Source organism: Protopterus annectens, chromosome 1.part0 (genome assembly GCF_019279795.1).
Source record: "Protopterus annectens isolate FY-2018-M chromosome 1.part0, PAN1.0, whole genome shotgun sequence".
NCBI lineage: Eukaryota > Metazoa > Chordata > Ceratodontiformes > Protopteridae > Protopterus > Protopterus annectens.
The window spans coordinates 1,057,528,484-1,057,554,410 of NC_056725.1; the positions used below are offsets into that span (position 1 = coordinate 1,057,528,484).

The 25,927-nt window shown below is 37.8% G+C and overlaps 1 protein-coding gene across 1 annotated transcript in view; it reads right to left on the bottom strand.

Annotated features, from left to right (window-relative positions):
* Window positions 1-25,927, bottom strand: part of LOC122799665 — a 1,990,791-nt gene that overhangs the window by 1,500,308 nt on the left and 464,556 nt on the right. The window contains exon 10 of the mRNA XM_044068913.1: window positions 125-228. Within this exon, the coding sequence (XP_043924848.1) occupies window positions 125-228 (104 nt within the window). The remainder of the gene's footprint in view (window positions 1-124; window positions 229-25,927) is intronic.

Genomic DNA, 25,927 nt, shown 5'->3' on the forward strand with positions numbered 1-25,927 from the left:
AATATCTAAGAATGAAGTAAATACTTACAGAGAATTGTGGCTATTTGATCACATCACTAATACATTAGGTATTGGTTGTGCAGATCAAAAACAGCAGGTAAAACAAAAAACTATGCTTTCTTACCCATCATCTTTCCTTTTCCTGGGTGTAGATGGGCTTTTTCTGACATTAACTGGTTCACTGTCACTGGTATGGGAGGTCTTTGTACTTCCATTAATCTTTTTCTCCTGCAAAGAAAAGTACAATTGTGTAATTATCCTATCATAATAATAGATGTTCAAATAAAACACTACAGCAGTAGAATAAAACCATATCGTACATATGCTTCCAAAGGGTCAGACATCATGCCAGTGTACAAAAGCTTCTAGGTGCCTTTCACATGCACTGTACATCCAAGGAAGCACAAGGGGGTGCTGGAATAAAGGCAGACATACAGACACTAAAATCAGAGCTTTCTTGACTTACCAAAAAGGAAGCTTGCAATAGAAGTATCAATACCAAGGTGCAAACTTGGAAATGTATCTGCTAGGAGAAAGAGGGCAGGGATACAGGAAAGCTCACCTGGATAAGAAAAAGATGGCAAAAAAATTCAGATCTAGTAAGGAGCAGTAAATTAATAAAATGAGAAGGGGGTGGGGGTGAGGTGGGAGGATATTAGTACTGCAGATGTGATCTATTTTATCATCTATTGTTATGGTAGGTTTACTTACACTTCAGAACTATGTCTATCATTAGATCACTGTTGCAGTAGCATAAAACTATATGGGAAGATTGTCAAAGCCCAGACAGCCAGGGAAGGAGAAAAAGGGTTAGGGTCTAGAAGCCCCTGGCAGCTAAACCTAGCAAATCTTGCTCTGACACTGGAGAATGAGTGAATCTTATAATGTGTAGTCACGATATGACAACATGAATAAATCTATCACGTGACCACAGTTTGAATTTTGAGCCAAAAGAATACTGCAAGAGCACTTAAAGAAACATTGTTGCCGTTAAAGAAATGTAAAAGGCAGCCTGTCTTATACCTGTTAAAGAAGCTATTAAAAATTAAAATACTACTGAGCACTAGAAAAATTATATATATGAAAAATTATATATATAAAATAGTATAAGTATAAATAAATATAAATATAAAAATAACACACAGTACTGAATAACTACTAATATCATAGCTGTGAAGATCCATACAAAAGCAGAATCATATTGTTAATAAATAATAATAAATACATTCCTAGCAATATTTATAAATACATAACATACAAATTAATAATGCAGACAAGTTTTAAGCTATAGTTCCAGCAGCAATAATATTTTAAATATTGTGAATAAAAACTGGCAACTGATCAGTAACAACAGAGAAACATATGAAGTATTAGTAGCTCGCCCTAAAATTATTTTTTAAATGAGGTACCAATTTCAAAAACATATGTGATAATATATCCAGAGCCCAAAAATTAATTTCAGGCAAGATGTCAAAATGTGGGGTTTCCCCATAGTGTCAGTTTATACTATGTGGTGAAGAGGTCTGTATCAATAATAAACAGATACAATTTAATGGGCACTACAATTATCAGTCAAAAGGACTGGTGTATGCTGCTCTGTGTTCTCAATGCCTTGTCTGTTACATAGGAAAAATGGAACAGAAACACAAACAGTGCACATATGAGCATTTATATAATATTAGGACTGCTAAGTCCACTGATGCACTTTACAAGCATATTGTTATATATGCTGAGCATAGTTTTAAGTTTACGGTCCTGGAAAGAGTTGATGTACCTCTTAGAGGTGGATAATGGACTTTTATCCTTGAGCAATACGAATTATGGTGGCAGATATTTCTTAATGTCACACAGCCTCCTGGTCTTAATGATATTATTTCTAATATGAGTCTTCTCAATATGAAAGCGCATATAACATATGAATTGCCATTAAAATATATTACTCATTTATATAACAATGAATTTTATAGTTCATAGTCATAGTTAATCATACAGTTATTCATATATAGTTAATATATAGCTAATAGCAATTTATATAGTAGCTATTTATAAGTAGTCATCTGCATAGTTATTTAAGCAATAACCCACGGATGGGTGTGGGTAATGCTGGATTTACCCACGGATGGTGTGGTTTGGTCATGAGGGCGAAGCCCGAGTGACCAAACAAAGGCAACCGTGGGTAAATCCAGAATTGCCCACACCCAGCTATGGGTTATTGCTATTATACAATGACATTATTTATGAAAAAAAATACTTACTTTTCTTAAATAATGTCATTGCATAATGACTCCGTGCTATCCTTCCGCAAGTATCCTGGGGCATTTCTGATGTACTACGCATGTGTAAAGGTCATGTTCCCACGCTTACACAGTACATAAATGCTGTGCAGAAATAGCAACGGAGAAAGCAAGATCTCCATTGCTTTTTTTAAGCTATCTCGCTATGTTAAACTCATTTAACAGAGCAAGATTAAAGCAACGGAGATCTTCCTTTCTCTGTTGCTATCTCTGGACAAGAAAAAAAAAATTCAGGGGATATACTAATGGAAAAAGTCTGGGCGACCGAACCTTTTAACGTTAGTATATTTTAGGATTTACAATGGGGATGCTGGTTGGGCTGGCCAATCAGCATGCTCATTTTTAAATGTTTAGGGCCAGTCATTGTATAATTATTCATATTATATGTATCTTTTACTTGTCTGCATTATTAATTTGTATGTTACGTATTTATAGATTTTACTAGGAATGGATTTGTTATTATTATTGTATATTAACAATAAATTTTGGTTTAATATGGTTCATTACATTGACAAACACAAGTACAAAATGTAAATCCAGCTTTAACTTTGCCAGATTGAAAACAAACCTTTCACCTGACCTTGCAATGACACAAATATATGTTCTAAGTTGACAAGTCTCATCTGAATATGTGCAAGACAACTGGTGAATTTCTCTACATGTTGACAGTGCAGACATGAAAAGAAAGATTCATTACATCAGATATTCTGGCCATATTCTTTTGGTACATACTTTGTGAAAGACGTAAGATATATACATATATATATATATATATATATATATATATATATATATATATATATATATCCATATATATATATATAAAATATACATGCATTTTTCTTTTAATTTTGAAAATTAGCAAATCTTTATATATCAAGTGGTTACAGTATAGTACCCACTTCTGGAATGGAACATTAACAGAATACATTAATCTAAGCCTCTGCTTACTAAGACCATTTGCCATGGATAAAGGAAATCATCTTTTTCTCAGAAGCATACTTGTGTTGTTGAGGGAAAAATGCACTAAAATTTAGTTATCCACCATCCATCCATTTCCAGCACTTGTTTTATCCAGTTTAGGGCTGAAAGGACTTCAACCTTATCCCAGCAAGCAATGAACATAAACCAGTCCACTGTGGGAAATTCTGTCACTTGGCTATAGACTGTACAAAGCAATCTGAGCACTGCCAGTTCATCCAACCATATGTCCTTGGGATGAGGGAGGAAACCAAAGACCCAGCAAAAACCCATGCAGATGTGATGCTGTGCAGTACTGAAAGGAGACACTCAGTTCAGAAGCAAACACTACTTTTAAAATTCAAATCCTTGCACGCAAGTTCATGAAACTGAGTTACTGTTACATGTATCATCACTTTACCAGTAATGATTAATCATGACACTAGAGACTGGCTAGTGCATTATGCATCTCCTGGTCTGTGCATGCTGCATATTCACAAATGCAGAACAGTTGCCTATTGCCCCTTTCTTATATTCCAAGTCTTTATGTAACAGTGCAGGCGATCAGATTACATACTGGATGTAGAAACAAAAAAGAAACGACTGCGGGTAAAACCAAGGTGCAAAAAAAGTAAAAATATAAACACAATGCACCAAGGTAACACGCAATAACGTTTAATGAAAACAAAAAGTAAAAGACAGAGGTGAGAGCTTTCGCAACAATAGTTGCTTCATCAGACAAAGCTCAAGTGAATAGCACTGCTTAAATATGTAAAAAAACAATTATCTCATCAATTAATGATGTCATACACCAAAAGTTATTTAAAGAGACAGGTACAACATGAGCATAGTAATGGTATGAATAAGATATAAAATATAAAATGCTGAATAAATACTGCATAAAATATATTTGCATATACATAAAATGTAATATAATAAAGGTAACAATAAAAATAAAAATGAACAATAAAAATTGTCAATGTTTAAGGCGTCTAGCTTTCAAGAATGGAATCAAAGAGGTGGCACCATTGAGGCCTGGGTATCTTTCTGCATTAAGTTTCTGTATCCATTTCTGTTCATGGCGCTCTGTAACATTTTCTATATCTCCACCTCTCAGATTTCTATATATGTGTTGCAAGACAAAGAATTTGAAGGCATGAGAAGAATCTGTGCACATAACATGATTAGCAAGTGCATTTGTTTGCTTATTATTCCTAATGTCACGGATATGTCCTAAAATTCTGTCTTTAAAAAGCCTATTAGTTTTGCCAACGTAGAAGGCAGGACATTGCTGGCAAAAACAAAAGTAAAGGACATCAGTAGTCTTGCAATCTGAATAAGAGTTTGAATGTAGTTTAAAATGTCTGGTTGGATGAATATATATGTTTTTACTGTAGATATATGGGCATGCACTACATGATCTACATGGAAAAGTGCCGTGACGGGTGGAAATGCATGTAGTGCTGCGTGGTTCACTGTTGCAATGATACTGTTTAAGTGACCTATTGTTCCTAAAGCTAAAGCATGGAGTATTGGCAATTGTGGCATTAAGGTTAGGGACCTCTTGTAATAGATGCCAATGTCTCCTAATAACATCAGTGTATTGGTTAATGTTACTAGCAAATTGGAACACAACTCTAAAATCATTACTAGTCGGAACGACATTGTTATCAGCAGAATCATTCCTAGTAGATTGAAAGTATGGTCTACATCTGGTATGTCTCATTTGCCAAGCATTGGAAATAGTCTTATCAATGTCAGTATCATGGTAACCCCTTTCCAGAAAATCAGATTTTAACCTGTTAAGTGCAATCTCTGCATCCTCATCTTTATCATAGGTTCATACTAGGCTATCTGCCCTAGGGCATTTATAAGCCTAGCCAGAATGTGTTTGGCATTTGCCACCCATTTTAAATTTATTTTGCTATGCCCTTTTTCGAGGTTAGTATACTGCGCCTCTGTCTAACAGTGACACAGGAGTGATACCCGGGGTAAACCTATGATCTCCCATCCACTCATCAAGATTCCTCTTGAAGAGAGTCAATGAGGGACTCTGCCTAACCTGGACTGGGATTTTATTCCAGAGTGAAGGGAGCCTCTGGGTTATGAATCTGTCCCTCCAGCATGTCCTATTTATTTCAGTGCTGAGGTTCAAGTCTCTCGAGCACGTAGCTCGATGGGATTTGGATTTTCTGAGGTTCAGCATGTCCATTAGTTCCGGGTTGGACATGGCTTTATACGTCAGGCACAGATCGCCTCTGAACAGGCGGTATGCCACTGAGTAGAGCTGGAGTTTCTTTAACCGGGCAGCATATGGCATCTGTTTGAGCCCTTTGATCCTCTTGGTGAGGTACTTTTGGGGTCTTTCTAGTTGCTGTAGGTGTCTGGTAAGGTATATCCCAAAAGGGGCATTGTACTCAATTATGGGCCTGATGAGGGATGAGTAAAGAGGCACGATGACCTCCCCTGATCTAGATGTGAATCCCTTCATGATTAGGTGGGCTATATAAAATGTTTTTCTAACCACTTTGGCCACGTGGTTGTCAAATGAGAGATTGCTATCAACTTGGGTCCCCAGGTCCCTAATTACTTCTTCTGTACTTAATGGATTACCACCTATGTGGTAATTTGTGGGCACTTTGTTTTTGCCAAAGGGGATGACTATACACTTTTTGGCATTTAGCTTGAGGCCATGGCTCTGGCACCAGTTGTCTGTTTCTATGAGGCTCTTTTGGAGGATGCTTGTGTCGGGTGGAGAGTCGATTATGGCGCCCAGTTTGCAGTCATCTGCGAACTTGGTCAGCCACAGTCCTTCCGTGTTGGCCTGTACCTCCGAGAAATATATACCGAACAAGAGAGGTCCCAGGACTGAGCCTTGTGGGACACCACTTGTAACTGGTTTGGAGTCTGACATGGCTCCAGCAATTCTAACCATGTGGGTTCTGTCCTTGAGCCAGTTTGCAATCCATCTAGTGACATAGGGGTTTATATTAAGCTGGTGAGCTTATCTATAACGCCTGAGTGGGGTATTGTATCAAAGGCTTTTGTGAGGTCCAGGTAGGCTGTGTGGACCACCTTCCCCTCGTCAATGGCCTTGGTGACTGTTTCAAAGAAATCAACCAGGTTTAAGAGGCAGGATCTGCCCTTAACAAAGCCGAACTGGGTAGGATCCAGTGTCTGTAGGTCCCCAATATCTTTATTTACGAGGTCCATGATGATCCTTTCCATAGCTTTGCAGACCAAGCTAGTCAGGCTTATGGGGCGATAGTTTCCAGGATCCGTTGAGGCACCACCTTTATGGAGAGGGACCACTGTTGCTGTACACCACTCTCTGGGCACATATCCTGTAGTAAGGCTGAGATTGAACAGTAGTTTTATGTTTGGGTTTAGCTCTTCTTGGAGTTCATGTAGGACGCAGCCCGGGACACCGTGTGGTCCCATTGATGCTGTGTTTTTTGCTTTGGAGAGGGCGGCTCTTACCTGAGCATCTGAGATGTCAGGGGGGCAGCACTCTGCTGGGATAGATATTTGCCCTTTTGGTGGGGAGGGAGAAGTTTGCGCTGAACCTGTCAGCTAGGATGTTGGCAATGTCTGTGGGTTCAGTGTATTTTTGTCATTTTGGACTAATTCTGAGCATATCTGGGAATTACCACCCAGGTTCTTAACATAACTAAAGAAAGCCTTGTGATTATCCTTAGTGTCCTGTGCAATTTTTCTCTCGAAGCTGGCCTTAGACAATTTTATGAGTGCCCGTAGTCTTTTGCTAATACTGATCAGTGATGCCTTCCCTTTTGAGATTTTGCTCTATCATTTAGTAGCTTCCTCCTCCTATTGTATAGTTTGTTTATGGCTGGGGTCCACCAGACAGGACGTCTGCCTTTGGAGGATTGGGTCTTGGTTTTATTTGGGATCGCATGAGCCATGCATTCCTGAAGGTGTTCATAGAATGCATTTATAAAGGATTCTGCGGTCTGGGGCGTATTTTCCAGAGGCCGGGGCTTTGAAGGATTCCACCTCGGTTTTGAGGAGTGTGAAATTTTAAGTTTTTCACTGTGGTTTTCTGGGCAGGGGGTGGGGTCGGGATGTGAATATCCAGTGAGATTAGTTTATGGTCTGATCTTACCAGTGAGGGATACACTTTTGATCTGGAGCATAGAGTCCCCATGTTGGTGATGATCAGGTCCAGTATGTTTTCCCCTCTTGTGGGAGTGGTAACAAGTTGTTCCATAGCATTTGAGTTTATAAATTCTAGGAACCTTTGGGCTAGGGTGTTGGAGCTAGAGTAATGCTCCCAGTCTATGTTTGGGTAGTTGAAGTCGCCCAATATAATGGTGTTTGGAGAGACCTTCATATTTTCCAGTGTTCTCAGAAAGGCCGAGTGGGGTTCCTGGGTTTGGGAGGGTGGTCTGTAGCAGGCTATTAACTGGAAGGCAGTTTTACCCACTGTTAGTTGCACATGGATAGTCTCTGATGCTTCGTGTTTGCCACCAACCTGTTGGTGTGGGTATCTTTGATGAATATCGATACTCCCCTCCTTTTGTGGTTCGGTCCAAGTTTTGGTGGCCAAAAGCATGGTATGAGGTATAACCTGGTAGTGCTGGGGTGCTCTCGGGAGCCCTGAACCAGGTTTCTGTTACTGCACAGATATCGATGTTCTCCATGCTAAGGAGAGTTTCGAGTGCGTGCATCTTGACGGTTAGACTTCTGGCGTTGAGTAGCATTACTCTTAGTTTCTTATCCCTTGTGATACTTATGGAGGTGGGTTTGTCTTTTGAGCCTTGCCTAAAAAAGGCACTATTGGGGTAGCAAGAGCCTTTGCCAATATCCGAAAGCCCAGGGGTGACAGGTGCAAGCCGTCCCTAGCGAAGCATCGTGGCTTGTCGAGCATATCATCCCAAGCTGACAGGCATTGGATCCCCTTTGAATGACACCAGTACTTAAGCCAATTGTTGAAATTGATCATCTTGTCTTCATATTGTGGCATCATTCTTGGTGAGGGTAAGATGCTACTCAAGGTCAGGGTCATACCGGCCTGGGCTACATGCTCAGAGAGCTCCTTTATGTCTCTTTTCATGTAGTCCAGGGAGGTACGTCTCAGGTCATTCACACCAGCATGGACAATGACTGAGTCATATTTGTACTTGCCTTGGAGTGACCTGAGTGCTTGTGTTATGTGGTGGATCCTAGCACCCGACAGGCTGCTCACCGTGACCCTCTCCTTGTTCAGCCTGGTGAGCGGGACGTCAGTGTGCCTGATGATAGAGTCACCTATTACAAGTGTATCAGGTGTGTTGTTTAGCCTTAAGAGCTGTGACTGTTCGGCACACTGGCTTTGTGAGATATGTGTTGCACGTGTTTTGTTTTGGGGTAGCGGTTGCTTGGGTGTCTGCTTTGGAGGTCTCTGTTGCTTAGGCAGATCTTTATTTAGAGCCTCCAGTATGTTATTGTGTGATTATGTGTTTGGTTTGCTGTCGTGGTAGGCCTATGTGAGACTGGAATTGTAGTGAGTGTGGTTTCCTTCTCCTCCTGACTGGTTATGCCAGTACTGAGTTGAGAGAGCTTAGCCTCCAGTTTGGCTATATGGTTGCATCTCTCACATGTGTTGGAATTTGTTGGGAGGAGGAGAGGGTTGTCTGTGTACATGAGGCAGTTGTAACATTGCCTCAAGATTCCCAGATTCACCAGCTGGACCGGAGAGGAGATTGACAACTGACCTTTGGACATGCTAGAATAATATTGGGAATTCCTTAATAATTGAAAACAAGGGCCTGTGGGGAGTGAGGGTGTAGTGCTTTTAATTTTTAGTGCTGACTTATATAATTGCTTTAGCGCGCAAGTGCCAGGTAACTTAAGTGCAGTGTGTTACAGGTAACTTAAATGCAAAAACGACAAACAGTAACTTTCTTTCAAGTGAAACAAGGAAATAAGTACAGTAAGCAATGCAGATATCACTAGTGATCCACAGAAGCGCTGAGAAGCCGCGTATTAGGTGGAATTAGCGTTCCAGGGAAATAACAAGCAAACAAACAACAAGCATATAAACAAAGCTAGATTCAGCAGGCCTGGATCTAGTCTATGCTACAGCAAACAAGGTGCACCAATTTCAGTAAGATACAGTTCAAATATTCAGGCACTATAAACCTTTAACCAGAAATTCCCAGCTCAGAAGGGCAGAGTCCAGCCTCTTCTCCCACAAGAGTGCAGACCACGAACCTTCTTAATGTAAAATAACTGGCCTGAAGCCCAAGTGCCTAAACCAGAACTAATACACTTTAAGAATAACAGACACTGAGCCCTCAATCAGCAGTTCCCAACCTAGAAGGATGTAAGCTACCTGTTCTGCCACTAAAGTGCAGACCACAAACCCTCTCAGTGCAAAACAACTGGTCCGAAGCCCAAGTGTTTAAACCAAAAGGCTTAGAATGAGTTACACCAAGCAGTAATAAATACAATTAAGTACTTTTAAGATGATGCAAAAGTAAAATAAAGTAGGTAGAAACACAAGTACAGTAAAAGCAGATGAATTTTTTTTTTTTTCCTGAACAAGTGCTGAGATCAAAGAAACAGATTTGAGTGCTGAAACTAGAAAACTGTCTAGTTTTAAGAAAAAAAAAACTACGCAAGAAGGCTTCCCTCCAACACAGAAGGGCTTGGGGGCTCAGAAGCCTACAAATAGTCTATACCACTTAACAGGAAAGGCAGGAAACAAGCTTAATTTTTTTTTCTGTTTCCCAGATGCTCTCTTTGTACACAGTAGGAGTGCCTGAAATCAGAATATGATCTCACTGCACTCAGTTGAGTGAGCAAATGAGATGGGCCCAGAAGGAGTATCCAAACACAAATTTACAAGAGGGGCGGGCAGTTTCAAGGCCACTAAGATTAACACCAAAACAAAAACAGGGAGGGTGGGTGAGACTAACTGAAGAGCAGTCTCAAAACTTCCAGTTCAGTTAATATTCCTGCAACACACAGTTAAAATCAATTTAAATACTGTATTTTTTTGAAAAAAAAAGTGCAGATAAAGGTAATTAAATTCTCTTATACGTCAAGTTGAATACAGCAAGTTCTTAGCCGGCCAAAGCTGAGGTTTTTAAGCAGAAAATATTTCACACTGTACCACTTAAATAGGCAAGGACAGGAAATCAAAGAATGTGGCTACCCCCACTCCTGTAATTACTAGCAAATAACAAAATTCAGCAAACACTGACTAACTTCCAGTTCAGTTAATATTCCTGCAACACACAGTTAAAATCAATTTAAATACTGTATTTTTGAAAAAAAAGTGCAGATAAAGGTACTTAAATTCTCTTATACGTCCAGTTGAATACAGCAAGTTCTTAGCCGGCCAAAGCTGAGGTTTTATGTAGTCTTAAGGTCCTAAAGACTTGGCCTTTAAGTACATTCTTAGGTATATGTCTAGGGTGCATGCTGGATTTATGTAAAAGTGTATTCTTTCTGGTCGGTTTAAAATAAATAGTACTATTTAACTGATTTAAACTAGACCTAGTAATGTGTACATCAAGAAAGTTGATGTCAGTGGCAGAGATCTGGTGAGAAAATCTCAGAAAATCAGTGGTGGAGTGTAGGTATTGTAAAAATGAGGTGAAGTCCGAACCATTACCTTTCCACAACATGAAGACATCGTCTACAAAACGTACATACCATAGTACTTGTCCTAAGAAAGGATTCTTGTCAGATAGAATGTTAACTTCTTCCCAGCAAACCAAGGCAAGGTTGGCGTAGCTGTTGGCACAGGGAGTCCCCATGGCTACGCCATCCTTCTGTAAATAAAACTGTTCTTGGAACTTAACAATGTTATTTTCCAAGATAATTTCTAGTAAACTGCAAATCAATTGAATTTTGGTATTATTAAAACACTTGTTAACTGGCAGAAACTCTCTTGTCATTTCAATGCCCCATGAATTGGGTATGCTGGTGAATAGTGATTCTATATCCATGGTAACCAAAACAAAATTTAAATCCGTATCAATACTATCCATTCTGTTATGAAACCTTGTTAAGAACATCTTGGTATCCCTTAGTATAGTATGAGAATTCTCTAAAAGGCCATGTAGGCTGCCTTCAACATATATAGAAAGGGGTTCAGTGCACCAGCCAGCCCCTGAGACTATGGGCCGCATTGGTGGTGTGTAAAGATCTTTATGGACCTTAGGTAGACCATACATACTAGGGACAACAGGTTTAGTAATATTAAAATATTTAAAAGGTGGTTCATCAATTAAACCAGTAATAAGTAGATCAAAAAGGAAAAACAAAACTTTATCAATAATTGCATTTACAGCAGGTTTAGAAATGTACTGGTATGTATCAGTGTTTAATAAAAGTTTTTCTATTTGTTGTACGTATAGTTCTTTATCTAAGAGAACTATACCACCACCCTTATCTGCTTGTTTAATAACCAGAGAGTGTAAATTCCTTAATTCTTTCAGACCTCTCTGCTCTTCTGAAGTCAAATTACAAAAAGAGTAATCATTGCTATCAGATACACTTATTTCTCTGAATGTAGTTTCACATATATCAATAAATCTTTGAACCCCAGGTGGAGTAATTGGTATAAATGTACTAGGTTGTTTGTAAATATTTTGCACATTGTCTGTATTTACTGGAAACATACATTTCAAAGATAAATTTCTCCCTAGTAGCCTTAGATCTTTCAACATTTCAGTTATATCTGCCTTCCTCGCAGGTACAAATGATAACCCTTTATTTAGTACATTAAGTTGTTCAGGATTAAGTTCAAAAGAGGAGATATTAATAACCAGACCTGTAGTTATATGCGTCTATTCTTGTGTAGTTGAACTGTTCCTTCCATCTGGTTGGTCCTGGATATGTGTCCATTGTGCGGAAGACTCTTCGTTCGAGTTCTGAAAGGAAGTGCTGCCTTTAGAATGAAGTCACCCTTCTTGGTGGTGTCTAAAAAAACGCTTGCGTCGTTTCTGATCTCCTTTAGATTAGAATCCACAGTTGCAGAGTTATTAGAAATGTGCGATGCTGCAGATGGTGTCGGTAGAGGTATATTCTTCATTTTATGTCCCGTTTTTTCTTTAACGTTGTTAGAGATCTTGTTATCATTTGATACAATAACTACATCCTGTTGAACGCTATCAATGCATGCAGCATTTGAAAGTACTCTCGCTGTAGCTGCCAGATCAGTAGAGGAACCGGAAATAGTACCGGAAGTAGCAGCTCTAGTTGTGCGCTCATTTAAAGCAATGCTGTGAGCGCTATTTGGCATAAGGTTCCCTTGAGTTGTTCTATGCATGGTTTCTCTGGGCCATGAGAAAACGTTATTATTAGCAAAGTCACGTTTATCTCTGTTTAATTTAGATAGTTTAGTTGTTTGCAGCTTTTTTTCATAAGCGATTATACTATCTTGCAACTGGCTCATCTTATTGATGGTAATATCTGGTGAGAAACTCAGTAATATTGGACTCTAAAGCAATGATTTCTGCTTTCAGCTCAAGTTCAATTGGTGAAAAAAATTCCAATAAAAGTTCCATGTATTTGGAGCTAAACTGTAAGTTAAGCTCTTGCCATTTACGTAGTAAGACAGGATAGGTTTCTCCATAAGTAAGCATGTTGAGTATTCTGAGACCACGAGGGATAATCTTGGCTTCCAGTGAAGCTTGTAAGTGCAGGCGCTGCCATTATAGCCTCTTGTATTTATACATTAAGTTTTCCAAATTTTTATATTGCTCAAGAAACTCAGGTATGCATTGAGTAGTTGAAGTATCATTGAAACCATCACATAAGTCCATATTCAAAAGTGGGTTTACTGGAATATCCAGAATTCGTAAAAGACAATGGTGATATCCATCCGTAGTCACTTCAGTAGAGGAATCCTCCATAAACACGTGTGCCCTTTAGCCGAATAAAAACAAAATAGAAACAAAAAAGAAACGGCTGCGGGTAAAACCAAGGTGCAAATAAAATAAGTAAAAATATAAACATAATGCACCAAGGTAACACAATAACGTTTAATGAAAACAAAAAGTAAAAGACAGAGGTGAGTGCTTTCGCAACAATAGTTGCTTCATCAGACAAAGATCAAGTTAATAGCACTGCTTAAATAGGTACAAAAATAATTATCTCATCAATTAATGATGTCATACACCAAAAGTTATTTAAAGAGACAGTTACAACATGAGCATAGTAATGGTATGAATAAGATATAAAATATAAAATGCTGAATAAATACTGCATAAAATACATTTGCATATACATAAAATGTAATATAATAAAGGTAACAATAAAAACAAAACTGAACAATAAAAATTGCCAATGTTTAAGGCGTCTAGCTTTCAAGAATGGAATCAAAGAGGTGGCACCATTGAGGCCTGGGTATCTTTCTGCATTAAGTTTCAGTATTCATTTCTGTTCATGGCTCTCTGTAACATTTTCTATATCTCCACCTCTCAGATTTCTATATATGTGTTGCAAGACAAAGAATTTGAAGGAATGAGAAGAATCTGTGCACATAACATGATTAGCAAGTGCATTTGTTTGCTTATTATTCCTAATGTCACGGATATGTTCTAAAATTCTGTCTTTGAAAAACCTAGAAAGTTTTGCCAACGTAGAAGGCAGGACATTGCTGGCAAAAACAAAAGTAAATGACGTCAGTAGTCTTGCAATCTGAATAAGTGTTGGAATGTAGTTTAAAATGTCTGGTTGGATGAATATATATGTTTTACTGTATATATGGGCATGCACTACATGATCTACATGGAAAAGTGTCGTGATGGGTGGAAATGCATGTAGTGTTGTGTGGTTCACTGTTGCAAAGATACTGTTTAAGTGACCTATTGTTCCTAAAGCTAAAGCATGGAGTATGTTATTGTGTGTTACCTTGGTGCATTGTGTTTATATTTTTACTTATTTTTTTTGCACCTTGGTTTTACCCGCAGCCGTTTCTTTTTTGTTTCTATTTTGTTTTTATTCGGCTAAAGGGCACACGTGTTTATGGAGGATTCCTCTACTGAAGTGACTATGGATGGATATCACCATTGTCTTTTACGAATTCTGGATATTCCAGTAAACCCACTTTTGAATATGGACTTATGTGATGGTTTCAATGATACTTCAACTACTCAATGCATACCTGAGTTTCTTGAGCAATATAAAAATTTGGAAAACTTAATGTATAAATACAAGAGGCTATAATGGCAGCGCCTGCACTTACAAGCTTCACTGGAAGCCAAGATTATCCCTCGTGGTCTCAGAATACTCAACATGCTTACTTATGGAGAAACCTATCCTGTCTTACTACGTAAATGGCAAGAGCTTAACTTACAGTTTAGCTCCAAATACATGGAACTTTTATTGGAATTTTTTTCACCAATTGAACTTGAGCTGAAAGCAGAAATCATAGCTTTAGAGTCCAATATTACTGAGTTTCTCACCAGATATTACCATCAATAAGATGAGCCAGTTGCAAGATAGTATAATCGCTTATGAAAAAAAGCTGCAAACAACTAAACTATCTAAATTAAACAGAGATAAACGTGACTTTGCTAATAATAACATTTTCTCATGGCCCAGAGAAACCATGCATAGAACAACTCAAGGGAACCTTATGCCAAATAGCGCTCACAGCATCGCTTTAAATGAGCGCACAACTAGAGCTGCTACTTCCGGTACTATTTCCGGTCCCTCTACTGATCTGGCAGCTACAGCAAGAGTACTTTCAAATGCTGCATGCATTGATAGCGTTCAACAGGATGTAGCTATTGTATCAAATGATAGCAAGATCTCTAACAACGTTAAAGAAAAAACGGGACATAAAACAAAGAATATACCTCTACCGACACCATCTGCAACATCGCACATTTCTAATAACTCTGCAACTGTGGATTCTAATCTAAAGGAGAGCAGAAACGACGCAAGCATTTTTTTAGACACCACCAAGAAGGGCGACTTCACTCTAAAGGCAGCACTTCCTTTCAGAACTCGAACGAAGAGTCTTCCGCACAATGGACACATATCCAGGACCAACCAGATGGAAGGAACAGTTCAACTACACAAGAGGAGATGCATATAACTACAGGTCTGGTTATTAATATCTCCTCTTTTGAACTTAATCCTGAACAACTTAATGTACTAAATAAAGGGTTATCATTTGTACCTGCGAGGAAGGCAGATATAACTGAAATGTTGAAAGATCTAAGGCTACTAGGGAGAAATTTATCTTTGAAATGTATGTTTCCAGTAAATACAGACAATGTGCAAAATATTTACAAACAACCTAGTACATTTATACCAATTACTCCACCTGGGGTTCAAAGATTTATTGATATATGTGAAACTACATTCAGAGAAATAAGTGTATCTGATAGCAATGATTACTCTTTTTGTAATTTGACTTCAGAAGAGCAGAGAGGTCTGAAAGAATTAAGGAATTTACACTCGCTGGTTATTAAACAAGCAGATAAGGGTGGTGGTATAGTTCTCTTAGATAAAGAACTATACGGTCAACAAATGGAAAAACTTTTATTAAACACTGATACATACCAGTTCATTTCTAAACCTGCTGTAAATGCAATTATTGATAAAGTTTTGTTTTTCCTTTTTGATCTACTTATTACTGGTTTAATTGATGAACCACCTTTTAAATATTTTAATATTACTAAACCTGTTGTCCCTAGTATTTATGGTCTACCTAAGGTCCATAAAGATCTTTACACACCACCAATGCGGCCCATAGTCTCAGGGGCTGGCTGGTGCACTGAACCCCTTTCTATATATGTTGAAGGCAGCCTACATGGCCTTTTAGAGAATTGTCATACTATACTAAGGGATACCAAGATGTTCTTAACAAGGCTACATAACAGAATGAATAGTATTGATACGGATTTAGATTTTGTCTTGGTTACCATGGATATAGAATCACTATTCACCAGCATACCCAATACATGGGGCATTGAAATGACAAGAGAGTTTCTGACAGTTAACAAGTGTTTTAATAATACCAAAATTCAATTGATTTGCAGTTTACTAGAAATTATCTTGGAAAATAACATTGTTACATTCCAAGAACAGTTTTATTTACAGAAGGTTGGCGTAGCCATGGGGACTCCCTGTGCCAACAGCTACGCCAACCTTGCCTTGGTTTGCTGGGAAGAAGTTAACATTCTATCTGACAAGAATCCTTTCTTAGGACAAGTACTATGGTATGTACATTTTGTAGACGATGTCTTCATGTTGTGGAAAGGTAATGGTTCGGACTTTACCTCATTTTTACAATACCTACACACCACAACTGATTTTTTGAGATTTTCTCACCAGATCTCTGCCACTGACATCAACTTTCTTGATGTACACATTACTAGGTCTAGTTTAAATCAGTTAAATAGTACTATTTATTTTAAACCAACCAGAAAGAATACACTTTTACATAAATCCAGCATGCACCCTAGACATATACCTAAGAATGTACTTAAAGGCCAAGTCCTTAGGACCTTAAGGCTACATGATAAAGATGAGGATGCAGAGATTGCACTTAACAGTTTAAGATCTGATTTTCTTGAAAGGGGTTACCATGATACTGACATTGATAAGACTATTTCCAATGCTTGGCAAATGAGACATACCAGATGTAGACCATACTTTCAATCTACTAGGAATGATTCTGCTGATAACAATGTCGTTCCGACTAGTAATGATTTTAGAGTTGTGTTCCAATTTGCTAGTAACATTAACCAATACACTGATGTTATTAGGAGACATTGGCATCTGTTACAAGAGGTCCCTAACCTTAATGCCACAGTTGCCAATACTCCACGCTTTAGCTTTAGGAACAATAGGTCACTTAAACAGTATCTTTGCAACAGTGAACCACACAACACTACATGCATTTCCACCCGTCACGGCACTTTTCCATGTAGATCATGTAGTGCATGCCCATATATCTACAATAAAAACATATATATTCATCCAACCAGACATTTTAAACTACATTCCAACACCTATTCAGATTGCAAGGCTACTGACGTCATTTACTTTTGTTTTTGCCAGCAATGTCCTGCCTTCTACGTTGGCAAAACTAATAGGCTTTTTAAAGACAGAATTTTAGGACATATCCGTGACATTAGGAATAATAAGCAAACAAATGCACTTGCCAACCATGTTATGTTTACAGATTCTTCTCATTCCTTCAAATTCTTTGTCTTGCAACACATATATAGAAATCTGAGAGGTGGAGATATAGAAAATGTTACAGAGCGCCATGAACAGAAATGGATACAGAAACTTAATGCAGAAAGATACCCAGGCCTCAATGGTGCCACCTCTTTGATTCCATTCTTGAAAGCTAGACGCCTTAAACATTGACAATTTTTATTGTTCATTTTTATTTTAATTGTTACCTTTATTATATTACATTTTATGTATATGCAAATGTATTTTATGCAGTATTTATTCAGCATTTTATATTTTATATCTTATTCATACCATTACTATGCTCATGTTGTAACTGTCTCTTTAAATAACTTTTGGCGTATGACATCATTAATTGATAAGATAATTGTTTTTTTACCTATTTAAGCAGTGCTCTTCACTTGATCTTTGTCTGATGAAGCAACTATTGTTGCGAAAGCGCTCACCTCTGTCTTTTACTTTTTGTTTTCATTAAACGTTATTGTGCGTTACCTTGGTGCATTGTGTTTATATTTTTACATACTGGATGTGCTTGCCCTTTCGCTCGCTGACTCTCATTCTTTACATTTATTTTAATGCTAAAAAAAATTCAAACATTACTCCTCAAGTATTCTATGCTGTACATTTACCATTAATAGAAAGTAAATTACACTTATAATCTGCTTAGTTCAGTGGTTTACAATATGAACTGGTTACAGTTCTTGTTTTGTCTGCAAACACATTTATTCATCTTTTTTGACCAAGTTATTCCCAGTAGGCTAGTAGCCTCTTTTTATGGGAGACCAAAGGTGGTATTTATACAACTAGGGGAAATTTGGCCAGGGGAACTTTCACTACACTTTCTGAAAGGTGCCATGAGATCTGTCACATCCACCAACTCAAGCAGATGGGGCCTCGGTTTAATGCCTCATCGAAAAGATGACACACTCAGAAGTGTAGCGCTCCCTCTTTGGGCTGCACTGCAGTGGCAGCACTCAATCTATCTGGTGTGGGAACAGAACCACAGATGACACACGCAGGAGTGTAGCACTCCCCCTTTGTGCTGCACTGCAGTGTCAACACTCAATCTATCTGATGTGGGAGTAGAACCACAGCCTTCTGCACAAAAGGTGTGTGTTAATCGTTGCACCAGTACCTCTCAACTGTACAGATTTTCACAGAATGTCCAGATTTTTGCCTCATATTTTTGGTGTGTTCTTCCTAAAATCTGTACCTTTCTGGCAAACAGCTGAGGATTGAAGTCACTAAATAATGACAAACATTTTAGTTTAAGACTCCACATCCTTCAGAAAAGTTGTGCTAATGCAAAACCTATTATTATGTCAACTTTCTAAGTTTGTAAGAGCATTGTTTAAACTCTATCCCTATTTGTCCCCCCATCATTTTAGGCTTTGTCCAGATTTTCTGCTCTAAGAGGCTGAGAGGTATACCACTGACACTATTATAACCAGATCTGTTGACAAAAAAGTGAGATTTGTATGGAATCACACTTGTTTCAAATCACCTGTCTGTAAATTTAAATATTTCTGGTTTTAGAAATAGCTTTCCTAATGGTTTAGGTTAACAATCTCAAGGTGTGCTTTTTAATTTAGAAACATTCAAGATTTCTGTACTTTTTAGCCCTTTTACTTCTGAGAACTGTAAAATAAGATTTAACAAACCATTACTCACAAACCGCCTCAAACACAAACATAGTATACAGCCAGTTAATGGGAGTTTTGCTGTGTTTCTTGTGTGCAGTTTGAAAGTATTGCAATTCATAGTCATACTCTGCTTTGTATGTAGCGTGGGCATATTTGTAGCTGGCAATCTACCTCAACTATACAGCTTGCAATTTTGTGCCAATTAATTTGAACTGCAGCCACTATAGTTTAGAAACATATTTGTGCAAGTTGGCATATCCCATTTGTTTCTAACACCTGCAGACATATATATATTATCTGTCCATCCATCATCAAATACATCTGTCATCTGAACACCTCTGCTCGAATCTGTCAAAAGCTGCCTCAGGCTCCCTTTGATGTATTTAATGTTTGGGTAGTATGATGGATAACTACACTCATTAACAAAACTAAGTTCTGATACACATTTTTAGGTTCTCTGTCAGCTGTCAGATTAGAATAACCATTCTCAGAAAAGTGGAAATGTCCTTCCCAGTCTGGAACATAGAACATGGACTGCCCTTTCCCCACACACACAAACACCTAATATTCACACCAGAACATGTAATTTCAGCAAGTATTAGGTAAAAATGCTGCATTTCCCTGTAGTGTAGCTCTGTTTTCAAACTGGAAAGTTGTTAATATTAGTAAGGTAACCACACCTTGCCCTTATCATGGTAGCAATTTCCGTACTAGAAGCAAACATAGTCATGTCTTGCCCTATGTGGAAAATGTTATTTTGAGTATACAGGACAGGATGCCACATGAATCTGTGGCCATACCTTTTGCCTATGGTGCACATAGTGCTATATTATTTAAAAAACTAAAAATGACTGCTGTTGACAACTATTATGGCACAGGATCAAGGTCATAACTGCCATTTTCTTTCCTTTGGGAGGGGGTGAAGGATAAATGAAGCCAGCACCAGAACAGAAATATACAATTACTCTGTTATAAGTGAGCATGTACCTCTCTTATTGTGTTGGGTCATCTGGACATGTTAGTGTGTGTGTGTGAGTGTATTTATACATGTATGTATACACACACACACACACACACGTGTGTGTATGTGTGTGTGTGTGTGTGTGTGTGTGTGTGTGTGTGTGTGTGTGTGTGTGTGTGTGTGTGTGTGTGTGTGTGTGCGTGTGTGACAGTATCAAATGCATACCTGAGACACTCCTAGGGATGGCAGAATTACTAGTGATACTTGCGTAAAAGCCAAAAAGCACACATGGTGCTACACATCTTTATAGTATTACACGCTATATTGCTAATGTTGTGGTAGGGTGTCCAGAGGTGTAAAACTGCTTCTCTGCAGACAAGGGCAGAGAAGAGTCAAAATATTGTCAGCCTTCCTGACCATGCATACACAGCAGGCTTAATTAAAATAATATTATAATATGGAGATCTGGTATGGGTGCAAATCCCATTGTCAGGAGACTAATGTTGTCATTTTGGCAGTGGGTTGGGTGTTGTTGTGGTACTGTGTCTATGGGCATCAGCTGAGCTGGGCATGACATGTGGCTTTTCATTCCAATAGTAATACTTTGTTTTACTATTTCTTTGCTGTAAGGCTGCTTTGGTTACTCAGTTATGTTATGCTAAGTAGCACATCACATTTACAGTGACATTATGTGTCCAACTAAAATTAGGTGTAGTATGTCCACAATTATAGCCATGTACATGTCTAGCAACCATACTCAATCTATTACACGATTCCCACATTTGAAATAATAAAAATAATGGGGGTATTATTTGCATTCTTACTCTGTAAATGGTCTAGCCCAGGTATGCAGTAGTGTATGGAAACACCCCAGGAGTTCTGATAATTATATAAATTGTGTATAGCTTTAGTATGTGGGTTTTTCCACGCACCAATCCAATGCAATTGTATACAGCACTGTTGAATCTCGCTCTTAGTTTCCAGCTTTAAATAAAAACTTGGAACATTGCTTACATACATTGTTTTGAAATCTTAGCATGGCTATGTGACAAATCCTTTTAATGTGAAAAAGGACCCATGTCACAAAGTAAAGTGGGGCACTACTATTCATTAAAGTGTACCAGTCAGACATATTACAGTTAGATTTTTCATGCAAAAATTCATTAAAATATGTTTTTAACCAAGTTAGCTTTATTGGACAGACTTCATTCAGGGGCTGAGAAAGAAAAGCTCATATAATGTACAAACAGAATAATACAGAAAGAAGGAATCCAAAAACTGGTTTGTACATTTAAGGCAAGAATAATAAAGTGTAGTAATAAGGCAACAATCTGTAATATTAGCCAGTGACACGGTCACTGCATTCATCTCACCATGTAGGATTGGTTTCCATATAAAATAAAAGGTAACTAAAAGTTTAGTGATTCAAGGAATGTAATCTATGTAGGACTACAAACCATATCAACCTAGTTCAGCCTAGTGTACACACTTGTATAAAGAAATGTTAATCATAGGATCAAGGAAGCTGCACAGGTATCTTTTGCTGAGTTGATCTTTTTTTATTGAGCGCCATTGTTGCACACCTTGAATATGCTTAAGATAAATATTAGTTGTGGTGGCCAGTCACCCTGGCTGAAAGGGAAGGGTTATTTCAGTTGCATACTGAGGACCGACTAGGATACCAGTCCTCTCTTTTGAATCCATTTTATATACATTTAGTCAGTGCTGATGGGAAGATGTAAACTGGCTACTAGGTTTATACCAGGCTATTATTCTGGTTAGAGCATGATAAAACTTTTTTTGGCGAAGTCTATGGATTGAGATCATCTGTTCATATTGCATTATATAACTGAGGTTTATCTACAGTGGTTTGCTTAGAGTATCACAGTGGTATGTGGTTAATGGGAGACTGGGTGTAAACTTTATGATTCTGTTGTAAGCAATGTTAATTTTATGAAACACAATGTGTCTATATTATCCATGTGTGGGGTGCCATATAAAAAGCATCAGTAGTAACAGAATCTGATCCATTGTTTTCTGATGTTTACATGTTGGTAGTTCTACACAGTGTTTCAGTTTTGCAACTGGGCTCCTTGACCATACTGGTGGTATGTTCATAGTTGAGCTTGTGGTATATCATGAGTCAGGTACTTACAACTGTCAGTTTGTTTAACTGGTCCGAATGAAGCTTTAATTCTATTGGAGGCAGTTTTATTTAGCATAGCCTGGGTGTAATGTGTAACACAGTATGCATTTAGTACCCGTAGTGAAGAAATGTTCCTCTTCTTGTCTTGCAGTTCCATGAGTAAACAGCATAGTTGATGTTCTTAAGTTCCTATGTCTATGCCTATCATTATGATGATTCTTTTGATTTTTCCTGGTTAGGGGTCGCCACAGAAGAACTCCGGTCCACTAATGATTGGCAGTGGATTTTTACAGTGCCAAGTTACCAGCCCGACGCCCAACCTTCAAAGAAGGCACACCCATTCACACACGCACCTACCTGCATGTCTTTATATGTCATTTGACCATGGGGAGGACATGCAGATTCCACACAGAAGGCACTCCAGCTGAGAATCGAATGGAAGAACATCTTGCTATGAGGCGACAATGCTAACCACTCTACCACCGCAGCTAACTCCATAAATTACGGAACCCGCCAGATGTTCTGGCAAGATGTGTCTTCTCAGTACGATTGTGTCATTCTCATTGGAAGCTGCTTTAAAGCAGATTAAACCATTTCAGTGTCCAGTCAACAAAACACCATTGAAACCTGTTTGTCAGAACTGAAAGACTCTGGATTTAAATAATACGAAGTGTTTATTTTTTGTTTCAAGTTAAGCAACCTTCAGACTAGCAAGCCTCCAAATTCAAAATTTCCTTTAAAATGTGTCAATTTCACCTCAGGTTTTATGAAAGCAAAAACAAAAGTTTGAAAAAAATGCTATTAAAAAAAAGAGAGAGAGAGAGAAAGAAAGAAAAATACCAAAAAAACCTAAGAGCAAGAATACCAGTAATAATTTGCCTGTCCAACGTGGCTCAAGTAACATTTTTGAGTAAAGTATGAAAAACAAAGCTGAAAAAAAACCTCTGAAAGTGTCACATCTCATTCAGGTATAGTCAAACGTTTTGAATATTTTTCCCCAGAATCCTTTTATTCTATACAGTGCAGTGGCTTTTGTACTCTTTGAAACTCCATCGACTTCTCTTTGGTACAAGTTAGATTTGCCGTAGGTATACCAACTTATCTCACACTGCCAACAACACTGTTTTCTCAATGAAATGTGGTAGAAACTTGAAAGCAATGGAGCAGACTATTACAGCATCACTTTGGGTCTGTCTGAAGAGTCAGTATGTTTACGTCACTACACTTCTACTTCTGGCAGTTAAGGTAGTTAATCCTTTTTAACTTAACTAAGGAGCAACAGCCTGATCAAGACAATACAAAGCTTAGGTTCAGTAATAATGTGAACCCTAGAAGAACTCCCCATATATTTGACATTTATTTGTTACTAGAAACCCTGGTCCATAACAATCTACTAACATATATGGAAATGGTTTAAACACAGAGATGAAGAATGTGAGTTCAGCGATTTGCAAGATTCATTGCTGAGGGATAGAATTGTGAGTAATATCAGATAAAAGAGAGTCTAAAGTAAACTACTACAGAATTAACATGGAAAGATGAATGAAGAGCAGCAGAGTTGACTGCTGTTCAGATGAAAGGGTGCTGAAGGTTTAGATGTGGGTAACATTAAAATATAGCACAATCTGTAAATAATAGGCAAAATGTTACAAAGGCAATTTTGGAAAATGTGGCAGTAAAGAAAGCTTTATTAATGCATGGGGCTTACAATTATAAGTGACTGGCCTGTGATCCAGCATCTTGTTCTAAGTTATCAGCACAGCAAATGGCCATCTCCATCTCTTAATAGCATATCATAAATAATGGTCAAGTAAACCACTTTTCTCAAATGTGCAAGTGTAAAAGTATCAAAATACTGTCTGGCAGTTAGTTAAAAACAGCAGAGCAAATAATAATATAAGAGACTAGTCGGGGTAAAGGAAACAACAGTCTGTTTAATATTTCTGAATGTAGTTGCAATTGATTTAGGTGTTTACACTGAGCTTAGAAATAGTAAGTTTACAGTGAGCACAGAAATAGCAGTACTGAATATGTAATTAAATGATACTTATGTTAAAGCTAAATAACAGGTGAAGAGTGTAAAAATGCCATCTAAAGTTCCTTCAACCAGATAGTAAGAACTCACTGTGTATATCTAAAGCTTTATTATCAATATACTTTGAGCGTAAACTCAAAGCACTGCATTAAATAATATTGTGTTATGTGTTTACAAACTGAAAGTACAACTCTGACGTTTCATGCCATGTCAGTTCAGCAGCCAATATTTTAGGAAGGTCTGCATGTAATTTGAAGGGCATGGTTCAGCAAGTGAGTAGTCTGCAAGTAAATGAACACTATGCTAAAAACTGTGGTACAGTCAGAGGCACTACTCTACCTAGATGTTCATCTAGTTGCAGAGAGTTGCAGTCCTCCACAAAGTCAGCGTTTTGCAGTCATGGTAAGACAATCATTTACACATTCATTCAGTGATATAAAGTTGATTATCATCAGAAAGAATGCTGTGCACAGTGATGCAAAATTGCAAGGTGCATTCAAGATTTCATGGGTTAGATTGCAGAAGGCCATTATGATCCAATGCTTGCAGATGAAAAACACACAGGTCTGATCAGCAATCTCTGATTTAGAATTGCAACTGATGAAAATTTGATTTTATCTCGATGGCCAAATGTTAAAAAGAAGGTTCTGTTACTGATTCAAGTTTTTAGTTATATGATGAACTTCATTATGCACATAATATATAATGCTCAAGGTAGTTATTATTTCTATGCAACTCAGAAAGCAAATGCTAAATAAAATACATGAATCATATTTGGGAAATACCAAGTGCAAAGAAGAAGCATGTTAAATATTATCATGGTCAGGCTTGTCAAAATCATTTGTAGTGATTGTCAAAAACTGCCAGTTTGTAACTTGTATCACATAAAGCAACTCTGAAAATTTAATGATTCTTCATGAGATTCCAGATTGACTATGGAATAAAACTACAGATTGTATGTACTATTATTTCACGTTTTATGAGGTGATTAATCTCAAATATTCGGCATCACAGCATAACACTGAAGTATTTTTCATGACACAGTATTTCAGATATACTCATTGCATACAACTGTACACAGTATGCAAATCATTTTTTTTCACAAGAGTGGCATTGGAGTTTAAACACACTTCTTCACTGCCAAGATCTTTTCAATCAAACAGGTACGTTCAGTAACAAAAAGTAAAAAATATCACGAGAAAACATTCTGCCATATCAAAGCAGAGTTGCTGTTTTGCACTTCTTCAGTACAGATACATTTCAGCCAGTAGTCTTTCACCGGTATGCATGCATTTGATTGGCCGGTGGATGGGCAATCGGGTTATTCTCGAAAGCAGTGCAGCAAAACCTCAAAAAAGCGATAGCACTTGTTGCGAATCACAAAATATCGCCCCCTTTTTGACCCATGGTAGCACTTGCTTAGGTGGTAGAGCAGTCGGAAATGTTAAATTTGGTGATTTTTACGATATTCTGACCGTTCGGCATTACGAAATTCACAGATAAAATTCAGTGTACTGCATGATCAAGCAATGTGCACTCAACTAAATAAATGAATTCCATTTCACCTTCCAATTAATGGCAGAAAGAAGAATGAAAACAAATTTGCTAGTGCCATCAGTTTTAGTTAAGTCATTACAGATTGCTATCATTCAAGCAGTATGGGATACTATATATTAAAAAAAAAAAAAAAACTTCTAGGAATAAGACATCAGG